This window comes from Saccostrea echinata, unplaced genomic scaffold (genome assembly GCF_033153115.1).
Source record: "Saccostrea echinata isolate AGI-Se365-2 ecotype Australia unplaced genomic scaffold, CSIRO_AGI_Sech_v1 ptg000027l, whole genome shotgun sequence".
NCBI classification, from domain to species: domain Eukaryota; kingdom Metazoa; phylum Mollusca; class Bivalvia; order Ostreida; family Ostreidae; genus Saccostrea; species Saccostrea echinata.
The window spans coordinates 3156299-3181587 of record NW_026889776.1 but is presented as its reverse complement, the minus strand read 5'-3'; the positions used below and the strand labels follow the sequence as shown (position 1 = coordinate 3181587).

Sequence of the window (25289 nt, the reverse complement as noted above, 5' to 3'; positions counted from 1 at the left end):
ACTACAAATTAAATTCACTGTAGAAGCTTTAAAGAGGAACCTTAAGAATTTGATTGATTTTTTTTTTATAGTAACCACTATAATTATGATATTCCACTGGAAGAAGGAATATTCTCTGCTGGCAAGATATGCAGGACGGGGTTTGATGGTTTCTTCATTAACAGCAGTTATGACCTCTGACTCGATGTAGAGTTCAGTATTCTATTCTTGGGCGGTTATGTATCAGGAGACGCCTATTTCACTCGGTTTATCTCGGTCCTCGACCATTTCTTTCTCAGAGGTGGACAGAGAGGATGTTCAAATTTTGGAGACAATATAAATGTATGTTAAATATGGCTTACAAATTTTATTATTAAATGAAAATGTGCTTTTGAAAAGTTTATTTATTTATCATTATATACTTGTAGAAAGGTAAAAAAAAAATTATTAGAATGATGTCCTTTTAATTATTTTTCATGAAATTCTCAAACTCAATTTAAAAATAATGTCCATAACTTTGCATACGTGAAGCACGCAAAATTCACAGAAATGAGGTCAACATAGTTTTTATTTTAAAGTTGAAAACCAGGTTTATCATAATAATTATGTAAACTTTACTTCAAAAAGGCTATACCACATTATAGTTAAAATGATTTTGTCTATTGAAGTTTTCATTTTTAAACTATATTTTACGGTTGTAAACAGGTTACGGATGCTAAAATAAGAATATTTTCCTGTGAATGATAGTTTTTGGTTTAATGATAAATACATGTATAGATTCTTATTTGCAGGTATCAAAGTTGAACTAATTGAGAGTTTATCTTAAATAATACATGTATAGATCTAATTTTGTTTGATATGTATTTCGAATTATTATTTATCATTTATTTATTTTGTAAACTATGGCTATCGTAAATCTTTACTCATAAATTCGCATCGTTCATTATAGAGTACGTTTCTTGATTGTTTCTGATGGAAAGACTGGGATTCCAGAAACTTAAAGTTCAAAAAGGAAAAATCAAAAGTTAATGGAGTTGTCTTCCATTGATCAAGACTACTCTGGGGTTATCTAGTTCGGGTTCCCGCCGTCTGGCCCGGAAATAATTGTCACCGTCAAACTATTCCCTCAAGGTTATCCATATTGTCTAGTCGAATGAACACCACTCGAATTTAAACTGTTATCTATAGATATGCAACAGAAATATTTGATAAGTAAACAGGCATCATGATGAACACAAGTTTGTGTTAAGGTGTTTGGCTTCTGACAACAAAAATAATTAAAAATTTAATTTTTCTTTTTTAATTGTAAGAATAAACATAATTAATTATTTTAAGCCAAAAAAATGCATATGTATATGATTTGGTTTACAAGCTATAGGCGTTTATGCCAAAGGGAGGTAAATCTCTCATTTTAGTAAAGAAAAAGACCAAAAATGCGTCCAACGTATTTAATATTCCCTTTAACCTAAAAAATATTTTCAAATCATTTTGACTTTTTGTTATCTTTTAAAAGTAGTCATAAGGAAAATAAATATTGATGAAATAATGATGGTAATCAACCGAAGATAAAATTAATTCTTTAAAAAAATGCACACACCCCTGTGCAAAAATTCGCTTATTTTTCCTTTTGGGGGCTTGTAAAATAAGCTTGGAAAATGAATTAGAAATAATTAAAAAGTTAATTTTTTTCTAGTTAATTATTTCTTAGTTGTAGTGCTTTCAAACAATGTAAAATATTGTATATCTACATGAGTTACTTTAAAAGATATTTTCATTTGAATTTCCTCTGACCGAATTTTCCTCAAATTTTGAACAGAGGAAATTCGGATTGATTATATTTGCTTCCTACATTATTTAGCCTGTTATTTTTGATGAATTTTCCATTTGCATGAATGTATGATTGTATTAAAACTCATTCTTTCTCTTAAAAAAAGGACATTAAAATATATTAGTGAACGACTATATTTGATATTGAGGGGGAAAGAGGGGGGGGGGGTATCGAGTCAGATTATTTTCGTGCCCTCTCAAGACAGAATATTTATTTGCAAGAAGACCGGATACAGATTATTTAATTTCATTCTTGGAAAAATTCTGAAAACTCTACTTCTTTGGGTTTTAATCTTTCATATTACAAAGCTGGTCTCACAGTATATAAACTTCCCAGATTAACAAAACTTAAATCTACAGTATGTAATGATGCTTTCACACAAGTTTCATCTTCTCTTGCCCAGTGGTTCTTGAGAAATTTTTTTAAAGATGCTACCAAATTCTTAATTATCTTCCCTTGAAAGAGGGCGTGGCACTCCTGTGAACAAACTTAAATCCCCTTACCCCAAGGATGCTTTGTGGCAAGTTTGGTTGAAATTGGTCCAGTGGTTCTTGAGAAGAAATCAAAAATGTGAAAAGTTTACAGACATTGTGATAGTTATCGGTATTTCAAATTGTTACCGGTACATGTAACATACAAAAATTTAATGGCACTGCTGTATACTGTAAACATTAAGGTTTTTTATCGTCTTTGACAGAAAGCTGCTTCCGCTATATCAAGAACATCACAAACTTTATGACGTGTATATTTATTGGTACACAATCAGAAATGTGCCAAAATCAAACCTAGCTTGACTTGTTGAAAAATTAATCACCACCAAGTATAGTGCATGCACAATATACATTTGCAGTATGTCCTTTCATATTCATTTGTGCATATTTCAATTTATGCACATAGCTTTCTTCAATAAATATCAATGAACAGAATTTAGATTCTCATGTATGGTCAATAAATCATTGTCAATTCAGTTTCTAAATTGGATTTATTTTGAATGGAAAGAAAATGTTTTGTTCAACTACAAACTACCAATAACACTAGACATTGAAACATGTTTCATATGCAACAGTACATTGCATAATTATACCCCCGCTCCGAAGGAGAGGGAGTATATACTGTTTTATCCTTGTGTGTCTGTCTGTCCATAACAAATTTTTGTCGCAGTTTTCTCAGCAACCACTTATAGCAGATACTTGAAGTTTTAACACTCACTTTGTTTAGGCATGCCATATAGTAAGATTTATTTTGTACGAATCCAATTTCAACTTCCTGTTTATCTGTGCGTCTGTCAATACCATGCATAACAAATTTTCGTCACAGTTTTCTCAGCAACTACTCATCGGAGATGTTTGAAATCTTAGCACACTCTTTGTTTAGGCATGCCATTTGGTGGGATTCATTTTTGTACGAATCCAGTGTCAACTTCCTGTTTATTCCTGTGTCTGTCCATAGCTGAACTTGTGTATATTCACATCAGAGGGTATATTCACATCAGTGCTCAGAGCGGGGGTATTACTAGTACATCAACAACTCGTGGGGTTCCAATTTGAGTGAAAAATTCTCAAAGGGACGTAAAACAAACAAACAAACAATAACATACAAAGAACATCATACATTCACAAACAAATAACTGCATTACTGCTCAGACCTGAAATAATCTGCAACAGAATCAATGATTTTTTTAGATTTTGTCACACGCACACTATTATCAGCTATCTCTGACAGCACATCCTGCACTCCCTCCCTACCATTTCTCTGATATGCAAGTTGTAAGTGGGATAAGGAGAGTCCACTGCCGGCAATCTTATTTCCCATTCCATTCGAAATTACCTTTTGGTCCAATAAAGGCCTTAGTGTACTCATTAGATGCTTTGTTGTGTTCTTGTGATGAAACACGGCAACGGCAGAGTTCAAGGTGAAGGATGCAGCAACTTTGACTTCATGGGAGGGTCCTGTATGATCGACCAATCTCTTCAAGGCTATGACATCCTGTAATGAGTCATGCGCACTGTATTTGTCTTGTAGAATTTCTGCAAAGAGGTGTAACTGCGAGTATGACGAAAGGTTTGGATGTGACATTTTGAAAAGAGGAATTGTATCAATGAAGCCAGTGACTGCAGATGAAAATGTCTCCAAAATGTTTAGTTTACTCAAAATGTTGAAGAGCACAGGAAGGTCAAACACTTTAGAGTTATGCCCAACTAGAACAACATCTGGACCCGACATCTTCATGAAGTCCATAAACTGGATCAGAGCATCTTTAATGCTGACTGTCTCAACTTCCTCATGATTGTGGTACATTTTATTGTTGACTACTTGTATTCCAGTTATTTCTGTAGCTTTTGATGTCATTGGTTTTTTTGGAATGATGTACTTGTTGAATACCTCATCATTTCTAACTGCAGATAACTGCACAATATGAGAATCCCTTGCTGAAAATAAAAACAAGTATATTCAAGTTTTTGAAATTCAAAACATAAAATATCCAAACAAATCCATTGATATATGCACTATTTCAAAAATTTTGAAACAATGAAATACTAGTGCCCCTCTTCCCCAAGCCTTAACTCCTGTCGAAAATGCTTGAACTCTTTCAGAGTATGCATTTTCTTTTAATTCAGTGTTGTCAGATTAGGAAAAGTAAAGTTTTGAAAGAACGATATAAAACATGCTCAACTACCAATACCAGAATCATAGAGGTTTAAAAACTTCTTTTATGCCATTTCAAAATATGCATTTGCTTTTATTCAATATTAGCAACAGAAAATATATAATTTTTGAAAAACATATATTACCTCTGTATAAATTATGTGCATTTAGTTTCATTGGTTTTTGTCCCACCCACAGGCCTCTGAGGTGCAAGAGTCATAACATTTAAATTCCTCTTTACTCTGAAGATACTTTATACCAAACATTGGGGGGGGGGGGGGGGAGCCATATAGTTTTCAGGAAGTTAAAAATGTTTATTAGTTTACACATGGCAGACAGTGGACAGGGACCAATTACAAAAGGTCATATGAGTGTCTCAAATCTTCGAAATTAATCATGTTTTCATACATTCCTTTTGCATATGCTTCCCATACATCTGGTGGATATCAATCAGGAAATAAATTTTGAGATTACATGGGTGTGATATCACAATTGTTTATGACTGAAAGTGTTGTCATGGAGTTTTGCTGCTAAGGCTCGGAGATAGAATATCATATTCAATCATATTCAACCGCAAAACATGATAGATCCTTCTTTTATAGAATTGTTTACTTGATCGTGATTCCCATATCTTGTGATAAACACTTCTTGGTGGTTTTTGTGACAAACAGATTAGAAATTTTCTTGCTGTTTACAAAATGCTGGGTTTATTCCTTCGACATCCATATAGAAGAAATACTGGAAGAGTGCCATAACCATCAGCATTGACTAGACATTCAAAACTCATTTAGGTTCTTACCGAGTCCAGTAGTTTCCAAGTCGAAATAGATCTCTTCAGCATTTAACAACTGACTTGAAGGAAGATGATCATACTTTGGAATTGTTTTTGGAGCTGGAATTTCATCAATGTCCGAGGCATGGTGGAGATCACATCCTGTCAAATAACTGACGCCTTCCCTTGTCTCTTTTGTAGAAAGACTTTGAATTCTGTAAAGAAGTTGTATATTGTAAAACAAATAATTCCAAATTGAGGTCTTACAAGAGGCCTAGCAAAATAAACACTCACCTGATGTACAGCCAATAAAAAAAAATTACTTAGTAAAGACTGGTTGCACAGTTCTGATAGAACGTTTCAAGCTATTCTAAACCACAATTTTGTACATTACAGGGTGAAAGAAATTTCAGTGACCACTTGGCAAAGCAAATAAATATGAAGCATAACCATTCATCTCAATGAAGATTTTGCTTGTCCCATATGACTCACTTTTCCAATATAAAATAGATATTCAACAATATAGCAAAAAATATACCTCCAAATGAATTGGAAAAAAATATTTATCAAACCACTGGTTGATTCATTCCAGAAAATGTCCTCTTCATTAATTTTATACTTATATCAAACTTTTTATGACAATTTGCAACCAGAAGAGACTCACTATTTATAACAAGCATAAATCTTTGGTGATTCAGAAAACAATAGATCTTAGTAAGATTCAAGAGTTTTTTTCAATTCTCACTTTAAATATATACTTATCAGCAGGGACATCCACTTGTCCTTGGTTGGTTTTCACTTTTCAGTTAGACAAGAGTTTTGTTGCACTCTGACAAATGACAATAAAAGTATACTAGTACCTCTTGGCTTTCAATTCTCTCCTTCTCCTTTTAAATTTCTGTGTCATTGAAATGGCCTTCTGTCGTTTTCTTTGGAGATCCCTCAGAATGCACTGTCTTCGAGTATAGTAGCCAGGAGAGAGGCCTAATTTCTTGTTCACCTTTAATAAGGATATAAGAATCCATTATGTACAACTAAATATGCAATACATTCATTAATCTGCTTTTGATTAAAATTTGCAGAATTTTAAAATCTAAGAGATTAATATTCTCACATAACAAAAGTACACACAGTAGAAATATTGTTAGGAATATATGTAATGCAAACAACATACATTATAAAACAAATGGATCATGGGCCTTGATGGTCACCTTTACTATGGCTACTTTGGCCCCGCCCCAAGCTCTAACTTGGGACTAAACTCGCTCCTTTTTTTACCATTGGCCTTGCTGTTTTTCACTTGATTCCCCCCCCCCCCCTTTGTAGTACTTATTGTGGCCCCACCCTACCCCAAGGGGTCATGATTTGAACAATTTAGAATCTACACTACCCCAGAATGCTTCCACATAAGTTTCAGCTTTTCTGGCCCAGTGGTTCTTGAGAAGATTTTTAAAGATTTTTACTACATATTTCAATGTAAATCTTGGATTCCTATTGTGGCCCCGCCCTACCCCCCAGGTGTCATGATTTCAACAATTTAGAATCTACACTACCCCAGAATGCTTCCAAATAAGTTTCAGCCTTTCTGGCCCAGTGGTTCTTGAGAAGAAGATATTTAAAGATTTTTACTATATATTTCAATGTAAAACTTGGATTCCCTATTGTGGCCCAGCCCTACCCCCGGGGGTCATGATTTGAACAATCTAGAAACAACACTACCCCAGAATGCTTCCAAATAAGTTTCAGCCTTTCTGGCATAGTGGTTCTTGAGAAGAAGATTTTTAAAGATTTTTACTATATATTTCAATGTAAAACTTGGATTCCCTATTGTGGACCTGCCCTACCCCGGGGGTCATGATTTGAACAATTTAGAATTTACACTACCCCAGGATGCTTCCACATAAGTTTCAGCTTTTCTGGCCCAGTGGTTCTTGAGAAGAAGATTTTTTAATGACCCCACCCAATTTTTGTATTTTCTTGATTATCTCCCCTTTGAAGAGAACTTGGCCCTTCATTTTAACAATTTAAGCTCTTCTTCACCCAAGGATGCTTTGTACCAAGTTTGGTTAAAATTGGCCCAGTGGTTCTTGAGAAGAAGTTGAAAACGTGAAAAGTTTACAGATGGATGGAGAGACGGATGACGGACAACGGGTGATCAGAAAAGCTCACTTGAGCTAAAAATTAACATACCTTTATAAGATATCTGTGACCTTCATTTTTCTGAGCTACACACGCAGCAACTCTATATCTGAGGCTTGAAGAGGAGCTGTAATGATGGGTCTTTGGGGCTTTTGCAGACACCATTCTGTTAAAACTCTCATTTGATTGCGTGCTTCCTAAACATGAAAGACGATCAGAATGACTTGCATATGAACTGAAAACTTCTTTGAGATCATCCTGAAGGAACCTATCTTTGAGCGGTTTTCCATGTGGAAGAGACTTGTAGCGCAGGTTAGGGTTGTCGATGAACTTGCACCACCGTGCGGAGCAGTGTTCGTGATCTCCAAAGATGTGGTATGGTATTGATGAGAGGTCTTCTTGGATTTGAAGAGCATTTCCTTTTCCCTGTGCTATGGAGTAACTGAAGCACTTTTGAATATACTTTATAACAGACAAAGTTAGAGATGAATGTTCTTTCTTCAAGGTAAACAAAGAGTTTGTAAACAGTTTCTTCAGATGATTTTTATCAGACAACTTCTTGATATTAGCATTGACATTAGTTTTTAATCTTGCTATTGTGGTGGTATCTTCATCTCCTATGATTCCGTCAATGGTTATTCCTTCACTTTTCTGTAAATCTTCTACCATCTCAATAACCATATCTGCCTCCATGGCCTTTGAACTTCCCTCCCAGTTCTTTGAGCACTCATGGGCTGCTGGATTCTTGTTGGTTGTTTCAGCTACACTGCATACTCTGCAATTCTTTGACCTCACAGAATATGACAATACTTTGCCAGAGAGAGGGCCAACCATGGAACAATGACCTAAAAAAGTACATATTTTGAAGTAAAAGAAAAATTTAACACCCAATTTCAAAACAATGCCAATGGGTTATCACACTTTAGAAGATAATCTATACAAAAGTTTTTCCTTTCTTTATTCCTCTGAATAAAATTCACCTAATATTGCTAATGAGAGTGCTTGCATATTGATTTGACTCATTAAGGCTCTTCCTTAATGAGTTTTTTCCTATAAATTCCCATGTAAAAATTATATCCCTTTTTGTGGCTCCATCTTACCCCCTTGGGGCCATAGTTCAAACAAAATTGAATATGCTTTACCTGAGCATGCTTGTATCTATACATGACTACTAATGGCTGTTCTTTGGAAGAATATTTTAAAATTTCAATGTACAGTTGAACTTTGGGATACATGTATCTTTTTCATAAAATGTTTCTTTCTTTCTATCATATAAATCCCCGATATCTTAACCGTGTATTCATGGTACAGGTGTGGATTTAAAACACTCTTTTTGAGGTAAACTAAATAAATATCGAAGGCATGGTGCCTGAAGATTTCTTGAATATCAATAGATAATCAATAGATAATCAGGGTCATATTGACATCGCTGCAATATGCCATACACATACTCGAATTTCTAGAGAGGGAGAGAGAGATGTCAACAATGAAGCCGATCGATAGCCCCACCTCCTATAAATTTGATTACGTGACCTAAAAACCACTCCGGGTACATGCCAAATTCCGGAAGACGACACTAATGTATCGTTGCTTCAATTTTGATTCATGGCAAAAGGCCTTGCTTTTGTACAAATGTTCTACCTAATATAACCATGTATACGTAACTCTTTCTATTGCTTGCAATATATTTTGGATTCACTTCATTTACAGCTTGGTAGAGGAATTGCAAAAAGATCCAAAGGGCGTTAACTCCACCCATTCTTTACTGCATCTGTTTGCATACATATTTATTGGAATCATGTCCTGAGCAAAATTAATGCATAATTCATGGGGGACGCAGGCCAAAATAAATCACTCTATGCATTAATATTTGTTTCATTTTCCTAAAATTTGTCTATTTTTACCTGACAAACTATCATATGTCTTTCCACTTCCCCGTTTTTGCCATCCAGCATCTACAGCAACAACTAGTCCCTTTTCATTCATCTCTCTGAAAGATAGTTAAATAACAGACATCAGTTATTAGCCTGTGAACCTGTCTCCTTTAGAACACCTCCCTAATATGCATAACAATCTGCATATTTATCAGCACTAATTATGCAGTAGATGACTAAAACTAACATTTATAAGTATATCTAGTAACTGCGAAGCAGTATATAAAAAGTCATAAACTGTTCCAACCCAAGTTATACCAGTATATGTAGCTATTAAATTCACTCCTTATAATTTAATTTTTTAAATCAATAAGACAATTTCTCCTTCAGAAATGCCTTCGAATTGCACATATTTTAAAAGTAACACCAAGCGGATTGATACGTTTTTGACGTACATTAAGTCATTGTGACGTAGGCAACACAGGTTATACCATAAAAACTAAAATTTTTTATCCAATCAAATAATGCGTTACAACCAAAATTAAATTTTTTATAAATATTTTGACTCCATGCGGTGGACCAAAATGTAGACTAAAGGAGTTATATGATTTATTCAAAGTTTAATCAACACAACATTGGGATGCTTCAATATAAATATGATCAACATGGTCCTGCTGGTTTTTTTTCCTTTACACATGCATTATGTAAAATTTGACTGCTCTGATTTTGGCTCAACTCTAACCCCAGTGCTAATAATTTTTTTTAAAAAATCTACTCTTCACATCTTAGATATGTGTTAGTAATTTATAGGATTTAGTGTGATCTTGCAACTCTATCTTATGTACTCCTTTATAAAACTCTAATCCGCTATTGTAGTCTCAACCTAATTTAAAAAAAAAAAAAACCATTTTTCCTATATATTCTTGAATAAAATTTGATCACCTTTTGTAAAAACCCTAGTCCTGGGGGGTCATGATTTTTACACTATGTAATGAAGCTAGCTTTCACATAAATTTCCTCTTTCCTGGCCAAGTGGTTCTTAAAGAAGACTTTTAAAACATAACATTAAATTTTCTCTAATTATTAATTATCTCCCTTTTAAAGAAAACATGACTCTTCATTTGAACAAACTTGAATCCTGACCTTTCATTTGCACAAACTTGAATCCCTTTACCCAAAGATGCTTTGTGGCAAGTACGGTTGAAATTGGTTTGTGTGGAGAAGTCGAAAATGTGAGAAGTTAACAGATGACCACTACACATGGTTGCTGGACACCCTTTGATCAGAAAAGCTCAATTGAGCCTTTGGCTCAGTTGAGCTAAAAAGTGAGATTTTAAACTGAATTTATATTGTATACACACTCATTCATCATTCCCAGTTCCTTCTGCAAAGCATTAGACATAGACTCTGCAGCAACATCTTGGACAGCTCTGCCAATCTCTTTCTGTCTATTGTCTAGCATGGCATGACTAACAGGTGGTATATTCAGCTCAGAAAGGAGACTGTTAACTTGAGTTACACCAATGCCAACATGTACCATTGCTGTAAATACAAATTCAAAAATGAAAAAAAAATATCAATCTAATTAAAACAAGAGGCTCTTGAACCACAACACTCACCTGAGTCTCATTTTTCTCTGTATTCCCAGGAAATAAAAAAAAAAAAAGATCCATACTGTACTCAAACCCCCAAGGGGTAATGGCTACCAAACTTAAATTGATCTACATAACATTGGGATGATTCAATATCAATATGATTAATACGGTTATATGGCTTTGCTCTTCTACAGAGAAGATGATTTTTAATTTTTAAAGATTTTTTCCATGTACTATTGCATTATGTAAAATCTGTTAAGTCCAGTGGTTCAGAGAACAAATCTAAACAAGAAGTCTGTGAGCCAATGCTCACTAGTAATACCCCTGCTCTGATGTAAATATATGTTCTCATGTAGAAACACAGATATAGAGAATTTACGGATATAGTGAAGTTTTTTGGAATCCCCAGCAAAATTCTTAACAAATCCTAAGAAAATATTACAGCTATAACAAACTCTGATATGACGAATTTACAGATATAGCAAACTGATTTTGTGTCCCGTAGAGATTAAAAATAATAAAAATTACATCTTTTATAATGAATTTTTATAATGAATTGCAAATTCAATATATATACTTTAACAAATTCGTAATACAGATATAACGAATTACGGATATAGCGAAGTAATTTCACAGGTCCCTTGGACTTTGCTATAACTGAGTTTTACTGTATATACACAAGTTCAGTTGCGACAGAAATTTGGTATGGACAGACGCATGAATAAACAGGAAGTAGACATCTGATTCGTATAAAAATGAATCCCACCATATGGCATGAGAAAACAAGAGCACCGCTAAGAGGAGCATCCCCTCGCAGAGGAACTTCACCAGTAATGGTAATGTCTCCATACGAGAGAATAATTCTCAAGAGGGATGTTAAGAAAGATACAATCACCTAGTTATCAAGGGCACCCACTATTACTATATAAAGTTTACAATAAGGTAAAGTACATAAAATGTATTGCAACACTAATTAATTTTTTAACAAAAGTCAAAGTTGATATTATCTTGGGGGGGGGGGGGGATGGGGGATCCATTTTTAACAAAAATTAAAAGTGCATATCATATTGGTGGGGAGAGGTGGGGGCATAACATGCATACGTAATTGGGCAGTTTCCCTTATTCCTAGCAGAAACATATCACGTATGCTCTAAGTTTCAGTAATTTACCTATGCAATATGCATAAAATCTGAGAATACCTGTGGACGCAATATTTTTTCGTAATGAAAAATAACAATATGTCAGTGTTGAGAGGTCAATGAAACTTGCGAAATGTCTTTATAGCTTTCAGAAGAAATAAGGATAAATTCTATATTGTAAACAGACACATGTGGAAATTTAATAATGAAACTGCAACGTTCATCAAATTATTTCAATTACTCAGTGTCAGAGATGACACTTTTAATTCAGACAGATTGTCTCAAGATACGCACAATAATATGACAATATAAATATGCAAATACATAGTAGAACTTACTGAAGCGAGTCTATCGAAGCTATCCGAATTTACCAGTTTGATTAACAGGAAGTGAGTATTGTCAAGTCGTACATAAAATTTCAGGGCTTGAAGGTACGCAATATTTAAAGAAATATTTCACTGATTAACTTGAAAATGAATAGGATTTGTCCTTTCACAATCCCACATAAGTATGTGGAAGCTGAGATTTGATAGTTCAAAGGTTCTCCTTAAATCTTGCCAACAAGCTGTAACGGACACACTAACACACACACAAACACACACATATATGCACAGTAGCGATGCTATATCCTCTCCGCAACTAGCTGCGCGAGGGGATAACAAAGAGTGTGCTAAAAACACAAGGGTAAAACAGTTTACCCCCCTCTCCTTTGGAGCAGGGGTATAATTTTGTAAAGTTAACAGACAGACAGATAAATGGAAAAACTTAGATCAGAAAGCTCAAATGAGCCTCTGGCTTCAATAAGTTAAAAATGGCTTCTCAACAAGTTTTTATTCTGAACTAAACATTATATATATATATATATATATAAATTCTTTCAAGTTCATGCAAAACAAGTGGCACTTATGAAATCTTTGAACAATGGGGAAAAACCTATACGTACAAAAATGAGCTAAAATTTAATTAGGCTCTTGTGACCTGACAAAAATTAATATATGTGTATCTGATGTAGGGGATGTGTAAGTGAAACTTCTCACCTGCTGATAGTTTTGTATTTACATCCCACACTTTTCCATGTTTTTTCCCCGTTTTTACATGGTTAATATGATTACACTTTGTATTGCTGCAACAGACCTGAAATGTGAATGTAAAACCAATGAATCCCCAGTTACAGGTCACTGTAATAAATTCATTCACCGTTAATGAATATCAAATGCTGGGGAAAAAAAGAATTTCAATATGCATCATTTCAAATATGATAAAAAAAAATATTGTAAAACCTTTCAAAACTTTTAATAAGGACATGGAATAATGCCTATTTTACATTGAGAAAAATCCATGAAAAAAAACCTTTCAAGCTTTCAAAGTTGTTTTCTAACTAACTGGACATAAATTTATGAGTTTATACCTTTAACAAAGAAGCTAAACCATGTGTCAGTACAGAAATTGTGTGTGAAAGTTGCAATGGTAAGCCACATTTACAACATCCCCGCAAGCCCTCAGCTAACACTCCAAGTTCTACCACTCTCCTTCCCTCCTTCCAATCCTCAGATGTAGTCACTTCTCCCCCATCCACCACCTCCTCTCTTTCCAGTATATTTAAATTTGGCAATTCTATTAATAAAGAATGAATAAATAAAAATTATCACCAGGATACACATAACGTTCTTTACTATCTACACATGCTGACAAGTTGACTACTTTTGATACACTTACAACAGTTCATAGTGCCGATATACAGCATATTTTTGACATTTAAGAGGTAAGTATATGCTATTTAGCATGTGCATATATGCATAACAAAATTCATGCATTCATGGTGTTGGGATAGTTAACTTGACAGGGTTGTGCATCCAAGTTCTGCTGTTTTGTTCCATTTTACTAAGAAGTAACACAATATAAACAATTTATTTCTATTATTATGGTTTTGGGCCAGTCTTTTTAAAATTTACTGGCCCAATGTGACAGTGAAAGTACTAGACTGCTGAGTTAAAAAATTGACCAGTAAAAATTTAAGCGATAGCCTGAGTGGCCAGTGAAAAAAAAAGTAATTATTTTTAGTCCTGGACCTGTTATAAGATAAATAAACCATCCTGATCAGTGGCGGATCCAGGAATTGCATAACAGTAGAAGGCAGGGGGTATGGGGGACTGCATTGACCCCCAGTGGGTCTAGGGCAAAGCCCTGGTGGGGGCCTGGAAGCTGATGAATTCTTACAAATAAGAGATGTTTTTTCCTTGATTTTAGGATAATGGACATAAAATTTCTACATACAAAAAATTCAAAAGGGGGGGGGGGGGGGGCTGGCCCTGTATCCACCTTTGCTGATAGAGATTTCCAAAGTTTCTCCAAATATGTTGTTGAAATCCATTTTATTTGTTTTCAATCTCTTATTTGCTATGACATCTCAACCACACATACATGATGACACAGCCTATTCACACTGTGTTACGAAAATACAAACAATTAATGAATAAAGGTAAAGGGAAAATCAAAGAAAATGTAACAACAGAAAATTCAATGTTTTGTAGTTGTATATGGAATTTATTTCAATCATGAGACAGGATTTTTTTTTAAAAATAGATTTTCATTTGTGTTTTCAAAGACACTTGTGAAAATATAAAAAAAAATCCTATCCCACTAGTGAAATAAATTCCATATTCAGCTACAAAACATTAATCATCCGCTATGTATCATGATACACTGGAACTGCATCTCAGTATTGTGATAAATATTGTGAGATTTCACCTTTCATACATTTTTGCATAATTTGTGTCAATCTGTTTTGTAATGTAACTTTCCATCACAATGTGAAGGGATCAAATGAGTATATTATTTCATCAAGCTTTAACATTTTATAATCTTTGAACCACAGCAATGAACAGCAAAAGTAAATTAAAAAAATATATATCTTCTATATATTTATTACATGTAGGTTAAACTATAAAAAAAAATTAACATATAGGCCTATGACTTAAGGACTAGAACGGCGCACTGTAATGGACATCATGTGCCTTCCTTTAATATTTCTAAGATAGATCTAACATAGATGCAGATGTGCAAACTGGTTTTTTTTTTAGATATGATACACGTATGTATACAAACCTTGATCATGATCAATGTTAACAGGAGTTGCACTGGCGGAGTAATTGTGGTCTCTAAGAATAGCTCCCCTAATCCATCGGGTCAATTGCCCTGCAGATACTTTTTCATATCTCTCCTTCTTCGTTTTCGAAACGAACCCATGGCGTCTGTACTTTGGTTTCACCATCTTAACCAAAGTTTACGCGCCGAACGTTACTTCACGTCTGCTTTTTACTTACATTATCGTAATCCGTCTCACATGTCTTAATTTTCCGCGAAATATAAAATAGTTATTATATGTTTTCTTCTGGCACAAAAATCAATATTATGTTACTTTCTACGGATAATTATTATAATTACTTAAAATAAACTATTATTTTTCTGTCATACTGAATTCTTTATTAAAACGACATTCAGACCAATTTCCGGCAGTTCGAGTTGCGCGGTGTATTCAAATTCGTCAGAAGCGAAACACCTTAATGAGCATGAGTACGTATAGAGAACAAAGATGTTATGTATTCTTTAATATTTAATCAATTAAGTCCCACCCCACAGTCCAAAGAATGGACCCCGTTGCCAAGAATTTTACTATTATGGTAGAGGTTGAGGACTTATTGTAATCATGCAATGAGTGTACTTGCTAGATGTGCACAAGCAAAGAATATTTTCTAATAAATAATGTATTTTTAATATATGATCAAGTTAACTCCACCCTGCAGGCTGAATCCTGAATCACAGACCTTTCATGATTTTCATAATTTTGGTAGTGCTTACTGCTTATAAATTATATTCATGCCTCACTCTTGGTTCCAAGAGCAAAGAAGAAGATTTTAAAATACATATATTGCAATTGGCTCCACCTCTTAGGCCCAAGGAAGGCAGAGACCATAAAATTTACTATTTTTGTTCTCCATTACACCGTAGATGGTATATACCAACATTTTATGAAAATGGCTCAGTGGTTCCAAAGAAGCTGAAAATGTTCAAAAGTTAGCGACCAACGAACGACGGTTAAACAGAAAGATCATCCCTGTGACCTACAGATAATAATCATGCTTTTTTTTCAACAATTTACTAATTAACTGTAATTCAGGGTATTGATCATAATCACTTTTGATGTGAAGATTTACTCGATCTTATCATTACAAAAAATATGTGGATTGCATACATATGCCATCATAGGTTCTCTAATATAAAGTTAAGGCCAATTAAAGATTTTACACTTTCAATCCATCTTACATTGATATCGTATAACTGAAAACGTAGAAAAATAGCTTGATATATGTGACCGGGTATAAGAGTTTGGATCCAATTATGGATTTTTTTTTTAAAAAACGAGATTCTTACGAAATGTTATACCATAGATGCCAAACTTGCTGATGTGTCACTGAGGTTTACTCTCATGCTTATTTTTTTTTTTTAAGAAATATGACGTCACAAAGAAAATCAGATTAATTCGGGTCTTTTTTCCAGGCAATGCATTACTATTTGTGTTACAGTTCCATGAGAATTAATGATTTTGGTAACAACATATGTTTACTAATTGTGGGAAAGTTCATTTCATTTCCTTTAATTTGTTGCACAACGTGACATGCACTGATCTAGAGGTGGTAGGGAGTCTGGATCCCCCCCCTTTTCCCCCGGATTCCATCACTTAATCCCTTAAACACACACAAACTTGTGTTTCGTCAGTTTGTTGATATTGTACGTTTCGATGTGTGAAAAAAATTATCAGTTATATGAACAGAACAAAACATTTTTCAAGAACAAATTGTAAACAAATTGTTAATTATAAATTTAACTTGTAAAACAATGGTGTATTTTACATTTCTTGGTAATTTGTCTTACCTCCCAAATCCAACACCATATAGCGAGTTCCGGGTTGAAACATGGAGAGATTTGTAGAACTTGCTGTGGAGAGTCTCTCTAGTGGTAGCATTCTGCAATATAAAGCTGCTGCTTCCGGCTCAAGTGCAAGGCTTAAATTCTGACTCTCAATTCCTGCCTGGTGTTTTAAACACGATATATTCATTAACAATTTCTTTAATTTGAACTTTTATTTTGGCAAATAATAGATATATCATTTTATTTTCAAGCTTTTTAAAAGAAATATGATCTGACAATAAACAATCTCAAGCATCCAAGCGTACCTCTTGTGCCGCCTCCCTCATAAACTGCTTAGATTTATCGTTCCATATTGCAGGTATTGTCAGAACCCAGTGAATGTCGTCGTCTTCTTCGATCAAGACATCCAATCCTTTAACTTTAAGGTGGTTTAGAAGGTGATCTTTCAAATACCGTATGCCATGGGCAAAGACTGTCATGGCGGGGAGCTTCTTTTGGCCGCTGTCGTCTGCTATTACTGTTTCACGGTTCAAAGTCTAATTCATAATTACAAAGAAACATCTCAGAGTTAAATGCATAAAAAAGTAATTTCGTTTGATCTGTACCTGATTATTAAAATTTGGGCTGTTTTTTTTCATCCAGTATAAAAACATTATGATGCTACATAATAATTTGTCTTATAAATGTCATAAATTTAAAAGAAACACTCCATTATTCCTTTATCATAATTTCCTTACCATATTATTATGTAGCATCATTTTGAACCTCCGAAAGAAGTACCATGAATGATGTTTTCCTTCATTGGCAAGACCAGTGTATGTATCTTCAGCCTCATATCCAAACGAATGAAAACTTCGGTCAGATTTCAGCAAAAGACACGTGGGGGTTTTCTGAGAAAATAAATTCTTGTGTCCAGCCACCCATGTTGTATTGGCCATGATTTTCGTGGGATCCTTTTCGTATTCATCTTTGAAAGAGAAGGCATAGCCCGAGTACGTTGTACCAAAGTCAATTGCAGCTACAAGGACTTTAATATCTAGTTTTTGTTTGTCCGCCATTCTACAAAGCATTAGCACAATTCAGCTTGCAAATCATGCAGCTGTATGAATTACACTTGGACAGAATAAGAATCGAAATACAATTTTTCATAGTTCAATGTCACTTAGCTAGAACTTTATCATTTTTACTAATTACGAAGTATTTCACATCTTTGAACATTGCTTCTTCTTAAGAATGTAATTTTGCGATAATGTAGGGAATAAAGTTTAAATTTAAAAATATGCAACTTTTTAAGGACACATGCCTCAAACAAACAAAAAATGGATGCGTGGATTGAACCAATATTTAGATTTGTTTTGATTGTAAATGAAGCATATTTCAAATCTCTAAATTACTGAGAAATCGTAGACTTTCTATAACAATGTTCTATGTCCTTTTACATGTATTAGCATGAACCCTTGCAAATGTATCCAATTTTTAGCACTTTCTATGACATTATTGAAAAACTGTGACTGAAAAATGAAATTTTTTGCGGTTAAGCTCATCTAATTTATTTAGATAAACATATACTTACTTACATGTAGTTGTTAAATTTATAGTTTAAAAAAAGTTTATACCATCTGTTTTTAAATAAGACATTTCATGTTTCTCCTGCACACGAAGGCAGATCAAGAATCTTTCACCAAGGACTGGAGATGGAAATGTGACTGAAAAATAAAAGATTAAAATTTTGAGTTTTTTTTTTCTGAAATTTTAGATTTCAAAAATTCGAATTATTCACATAAAAGATTTAGAATTTAAGAAATCGATTTCGATGTCTTTTATATCAGAAAATGGATTTTCTGATATCAAAGAGTCAATTTTCTGATATAAGATAGCAATTGATTCATTCTGTGTTTCTATTGTGGCTAGATACAGAGTAGATAACCTAAAAACCTCGTGTTTATATTTTTTGTATAATGCAAAGAAGTAAATAAAACAAATACATTTACGTACTACACACATTTACATTTACAGTGGGATTATGTTGACATATAACTTTTGTTAAAATAAATTTGTACAATTTTACAAGCGATGTTATAGGAGAATTACTTAATTTAATGAGCCTAACAGCAATATTTGTTCGATTTCTCGTACATGTATCAGAGAATTCAATTTGTCATTTTTGATATAGAAAACGCCAGCTGAACTTCTAATATACCAATATGTATATATTCTGATTTGTGATATCGAAAATTCGTTTGTTTCTTATATTAAAAATTCATTTTTATTTAATATTTAAAAATTAATTTTTATTTAATATTAAAAATTCATTTTTATTAAATATTAAAAATCATTTTCCGATATCAGAAATACCTTAAAAATTCATACATGTGTTTGTGGTACAGGGTAAATTGATAAATCATACATGATAAAAACATTCCTCATTCGTTTATAAACTTAAATAAAAGACCCAATAATACATGTAGAATGTTAATTTGAGTATATTCCAATGTAAGTTGTGAAAATATATTCGTTTCGATTTGAACAGTATCAAAAAGTGCATGTACTTATGCTTATCACTATATGATTGAATATATACATTAATAACAAAATGCAAGCAGGTATGAAATATATTAAAATCTTACTTTCTTTAGGTACCTTAAATATGTAAGCTCAATTTCAGCTACGCAGATTATACCATTGTGAAATGGATTTGTTCTCTACTTTCGGTTTGATGTTTGTTTACAAATGGCGTCCTGAAATTTTGCACAGTATACCTAACATTATTTGAAGGTAAGCAAAATACCGATATAAGTGTGAAATATTTACCTGAGACCCTAAGATTCAATCTTTAGAGATTATGTATTGTACCGTAAATGAATGTACAGTCATCAATGGCAATTAATACATTTCATTAATTTCTACTGTAACTAAATGTAGAGCATTACATGTCCTTCTCTGCTGGACATAGATTAACAAGTCATATATAAGCTGGTCAAACTATTTGACTTCTCTTTTTCAACAGTATTAGGCAATCGAGATTCAAGCATTTTTTTTTTTTGGGGGGGGGGGGTTACATGTATATGCTTTACAAATGCCTCGTACATACATGTACACGCGAATTGCATATAAAAAAAGGTGCATGTAATTTATTTTTTTCCCCCAAGTGAACATGTCAAAGACTAGAAAAACGATACAGTCTGTCTTCGATGACGCAAAGAGTCCTCCTAGTAAAAGAGGTGTTGATCAACAACTAATAAAGAAAGCTGAAGAGGAATTTACAAAACTTAAAAGTCACGCTAAACTGCTGCAGGAAAGCAATAAAGATGTTGTAAGTACTGTGGAATGGAACTAAAGTCAAAGAATCCGTTTTGCTGCAGTATACATGTGTATTTGTCCAAAAAAAAAAAGGTTCTTCGATCTAAATTAATTCCTTTATAAAACACATATTGAATATATAATGTGATTTTAACATAGTTTTGTGAACAGAGCAACAAACCTGTATTTTTTTTAAATGCAATGCATGTTAGGCTTTTTAATCTTATTTGATATTTTCGAACCTTTCAACAGTACGAGAAAATCAAGATTAGAGTAGATAAAATGTCACAAAGGCCAGAGAAACCCAAAGACTTCGGCACTCTGTACGATTTTTTGGTATCTCAAAATGTTAAGGATATAGACGTATGGAGAAAATATGCATTGTTATTGGAATGTCCAAAACATAAATTAGAATCTTCACCTGCTAAGGTAAGTTTATTTTCTCTTACAGAAAATTATGTAAAGTACAGGTGTTTAATTAAACTTACATGCAAGTCAAAATGCTATTATCTGTAGTAGAATGAAGTAGTCTAAAATGATTTAATTATTAAATTCAGCAATCTTTTTAAAGGATTTTGATACTTTCTATAAATTAATAAAGATAAGGGGGAAAAAATCAAGATTTATTTAAAGTTAACCCATACAATAATAATTTTTTATTATTCAATTTATTTTGTAAATATATAGAATAACAAATCTGTTGTAATCCCTGCAAGTCAAAGAAAACCATCAAGTAACGCAGGAAAGGTACGCGATTTTTCTTTAAAATAACAGTACATTGCAATTATATGCCCTTTTTATATGCTGTAAAAATTGTTTTCCATTTATACATTTATACCACGAAAGGTTAGAATGTCTTGTATTTAAAAGCTGTTTTGATAATTTCAATACACCAGCTAAATTAAACAATTAAAACCTCATGTTAATTGCAGATATCAACAGTAGGCCCCAAACAAGGTCATCCAAGTAGTTTCCCCTCATCAAATATGGTATGACATATATAGTGTTCCATTATTTATCTTCCAATAACAGTAATGAAATCATATACTTACACATACGGTGGATATAAGTGAATGCAATATCTCATGTCTGTTACTCTTAAAAGATCGTCGGGGTCGCCTTTTGAGGTACGTACATGTACTTGTGTACATTTAGTACAAAGTTAGATGCGTCTGTTGTTTTCTCCTTCTATTTCTATATTGTGAATTCTGAAAAAGTTTTGGAGAATACAGTTTATTTTGCAAAATTTAAGTTAGCTTTTTCTAAAGATAAATTAACATCAGAAATAAGAGTTGCAACTGCCGTTATCAAGGCAGAACTTGATACAATGCATATAGTAGTAATAAAACATCTCAAACATACTACAACATTTGTCAAATATCAGGACCTGATAGCAACAGAAAATGATAACTTTATCTGCATGTACATGCATGCACAATAATAAATTTAGGATCTTAATTTTTTCGGCTTGTCGTGTTTTGAGCTATGAAACTACTTTTTTAGGTAAATAACTGCTTTATAAAATTGTTTGTTCAGAGACAAAGCCCAGGACAAGTTGAAGGCAATGCGAATAATAAGGAACCAAGTCAACACATTAGAAGTCAGACAATTGAAAATGGTGAGACACAACAACAAAAACAACTCAGAGTCGAACATATGAAACTAATCGAAGAAAACGAAAAGCTCAAAGAAACAGTAAGAGAACAAAAGCAGCAAACTGAAGAACTTACAACAAGGTAATAACCATTACAGGCATGATCTGATGACTAACAATTTAAAATGATACGTATTCCCTTATGTTTATTACAGCAAGAACAAATCAGTGGTATTGTATTTGGTTGTCATTAAATATAAGCAAAATTCTGCAGATTAAGCAGATATGCCAGTCAACAATTAACACAGGGAAACCCAAATATAGCTGACCTAAGTGATAAAAATCGACCAACTAAAATTGGAGAAAAGTTTTCGTTAGTGTATGATGACCAATGGTCAGAGGCTTTTGAAGCATTGAAAGTAGGAGGAAAGACAGAGGAAACCGTAGTTACAGAGCTAGCAAATTTAGTTAAGGTATAAATACTTACTAGTAACAAACAGGATAGGTGAATATTTATCCCATTCACAGGAATACTAAAAATCAGTGGTTTGCACCACAGAAACTTGTTTCGTATACGGGGCACCCCTACTTATTTTTACCACAAGGTACCTAACTCAATTTCAGGCACCTCCGCTTCAAGCTTGTATTTTGTTTATATATCAGTCATTAACCTAGTACTTTAAAATGACACCATTCGCTTCGAAAGACTTTAAATCGGATACATTGACTTGCGGTTGGGTTATAAATGAAGGATAAATCTGGAGACCTCGGAAAGGAGTCTCTGGATTTATCCTACATTTATAACCCAACCGGAAGTCAATGTATCCGATTCGAAGTCTTATTTTGTATCGAGATAATTTTCAAGGAAGAAATGAGTGGTTTACAATAAAGAGGTTCGACCAGAGACGTCCGAAACGATTAATTTGACAAGAAAAAAGTTTTTTTCAAAGCGAACGATGTCATTTTAAAGTAGGTTAATGATTGATATATAAACAAAATACGAGCTTGAAGCGGGAGTGCCTGAAATTGAGTTAGGTACCTTGTGGTAAAAATAAGTAGGGGTGCCCCGTATACGAAACAAGTGCCTGTGGTTTGCACACTTTGTTGACTGAGAAATTGAAAGATAAAAGAAATAATTCAATTTTCCTATTGCGTTTTTCGTAGGGATTATTTTGTTGATCATATATCTTTCTGTGTCTTTCTTAAAAGAGGTTTATTTTCACCAACATTATTAGGATAGAAATCTCTTAGAAATACATTAGTGTGATAAATATATACATCAGCAAGATTGAAAAAAAGAATTTTAATGGTCTAGAGAGAATCTAGAGAAATGTGATGCTTCCAAGTGCAATATCCATTCTTTAACATCGTTTTCTTTTAGAAGGTACAGCACAGTGACATTGCTGTATGTGTAATACAGATTACAACACCTCTCAATATTGTAGGAATGTTACAAATTTTCTGATGAGACTAAAGATAAAATGAGAAACGAGTTGGTGAAAAGAACAGCCGAGGTGATCAGGAACCCGTTGCAAGTAGGTCTTTTGTGAAAATATGTTGCGCCAAAGTAATACAACAATTATAAAAGTGCATACATAATATTGAAACAATATCTTTTCGATCTTGCTAAATTTAAGTTATACTCTACAGTGTGTAAAGTTTAATTTCAACCTTTTCAGTCATCATTGTCAACTGCAGAAGAACCAAAAGATGTCAATTTAACAGGATCCAATGCTATTTTTAATGACTTTTTGAAAAAATATGGTGAACAGTCAGTCAAATCTCTTCAAAAAGTAAGAACTTCTGGATACTTATTCTTTATTGATGTGTGCATGCTTATTAGTAATTAAATTATAATAATTTATGTGTAATGAAAGACCTCAGTAAAACAGCATTTGTGTTTCGTAACATTACAAACCTTTCCAATGTTATACTTTCTTGCTTTTTCACTTTATTTTTATGTATTTGCTAATATGAAACACAAATTAAGGCTACATGAAGAATTAGCTTTACTTCATTTAAGGCGTTCAGAAAACAGAAGGAGAGCTACACACTTGATAAAAGACTTACAGATTATCTGGACATTCTAGTAGAACTCACGTGGAACATGGTCCTACAAGATCCGCCAATGACCCTAAACTTTGCTAAAAACGGAGAAAAAATCAATGAAAAGTCATTCAAACACTACAGCAAGAAAGGCAATGTCGCACTCGTTTGTGTTTGGCCTGCTTTACACCTGTATAATGGTGGACCAATTGTATCAAAAGGTTTTATTCTTCCTCAGTAATGCTTCTTACTACTGCCAATGAAGTCCATATTAAAAACTTTGTCAATTTTTCCCCATTTAATATTAACATAATTTTATATGGTTTTGATGTTTGATGCAAGAAAGAAACCATTTTTAAAAATAAGATATTCTGCTAAGTACGTGTAGCTATAACTAGTTTAAAATGCACGCACTTGATTTGTACTTGCATTTTTTTTTCAAGTACATGTATTTAAAAATCAACAAGGTTATGAGTTGATGTTTATTCATATAAAGGGTGAACCAGTCATATCATTTAATTTGCATAGCAATATTTTGTAGCGCAATTTCCGTCCGAGTGATTCATTTCATGACTACAGAATGTGTTCAATCCAAATAGAGTATGTAATATACTCAATGGATTTTTTAAACTGTAAGAATCGTTTCAAGTATTTTTTTTTGTTTTTACAATTGTCATCCTTATTACATGTATTCATAATAATATTCTTTGTTTCACGTTTTTTTTACCACACCTTTAAAAAATAAATAATTTTACTGTATTGTTCTCGTAATGTAATCAATCGTTGAAAGTTTTTCAACTCTGTAAGGTGTAAAAAGGAAATAGTGTTCTTTATAGAAGGAAATATTACTGTTAGATCTTTTTCTCCCATTATCAACTGTGTTTCATCACTCACGCGCAGTTGTTCTTTTTTCATTTTAATAACACCTAGTATGATTCTATATTGCTTATGACGATTCTCGAGGGTCCACTCTCTAAGTTGAAGGTTGACTTTGTCTATCACTCCTAATTTTATTATACCCCCGCAAACGAAGTTTAGGGGGATATTGGAATCACCATGTCCGTCTGTCTGTAGACGAGATTTTGTCCGGACCTGTTCTCGGAGACTATTGCATGGATTTGACTGAAAATTTGTACACTTATTATTCACCATATATAGGTGTGCACCTGCTATTTTCATCATTATTGGGTAATTTTTTCTGCCTTTTACAGTTTTATTTTCATTTTTACTGACTTAGTTATTTTGGGTTTATGTAGGTTTGAGAAATAGAATCTAGAACTGCCATTTGGTACATCTGTACAAAAATGTGAACTGCAGTTTAAAAATACTCATTAAAACTAAAAATAAAATCACCGAGTATAAAAAAGGTTTTTGATAGTTAGTCCCTACAAATCCAAGATTCGTGCAGAAACCTTATTAAAAAAAGTTGCATCAAGATAACACAGTTC

The 25289-nt window shown here is 33.2% G+C and overlaps 3 protein-coding genes across 3 annotated transcripts; 1 reads left to right on the top strand and 2 right to left on the bottom strand.

Moving 5' to 3' along the window:
- Positions 1–2513: 2513 nt before the first annotated feature.
- Positions 2514–15533, bottom strand: LOC133193441 (uncharacterized). Its single transcript, XM_061329386.1, has 9 exons — positions 15078–15533; positions 13381–13586; positions 13010–13106; positions 10600–10780; positions 9269–9354; positions 7416–8209; positions 6086–6225; positions 5253–5440; positions 2514–4236 (listed from the first exon to the last, which is right to left on the bottom strand). The coding sequence occupies exons 1-9, from the start codon at positions 15241–15243 to the stop codon at positions 3440–3442; spliced, it is 2655 nt and encodes an 884-aa protein (XP_061185370.1). The 5' UTR covers positions 15244–15533; the 3' UTR covers positions 2514–3439.
- A 1345-nt stretch (positions 15534–16878) lies between these two features.
- Positions 16879–18601, bottom strand: LOC133193106 (heat shock 70 kDa protein 12B-like). Its single transcript, XM_061329081.1, has 4 exons — positions 18518–18601; positions 17639–17960; positions 17207–17437; positions 16879–17061 (listed from the first exon to the last, which is right to left on the bottom strand). Exons 2-4 carry the CDS (start codon positions 17957–17959, stop codon positions 16879–16881), a joined length of 735 nt encoding a protein of 244 aa, XP_061185065.1. The 5' UTR covers position 17960; positions 18518–18601.
- A 1454-nt stretch (positions 18602–20055) lies between these two features.
- Positions 20056–24220, top strand: LOC133193313 (uncharacterized). The gene is made up of 9 exons (XM_061329263.1): positions 20056–20214; positions 20454–20630; positions 20889–20948; positions 21134–21190; positions 21738–21937; positions 22070–22268; positions 23241–23330; positions 23475–23588; positions 23819–24220. The coding sequence occupies exons 1-9, from the start codon at positions 20056–20058 to the stop codon at positions 24080–24082; spliced, it is 1320 nt and encodes a 439-aa protein (XP_061185247.1). The 3' UTR covers positions 24083–24220.
- The last annotated feature ends 1069 nt before the right edge of the window (positions 24221–25289 follow it).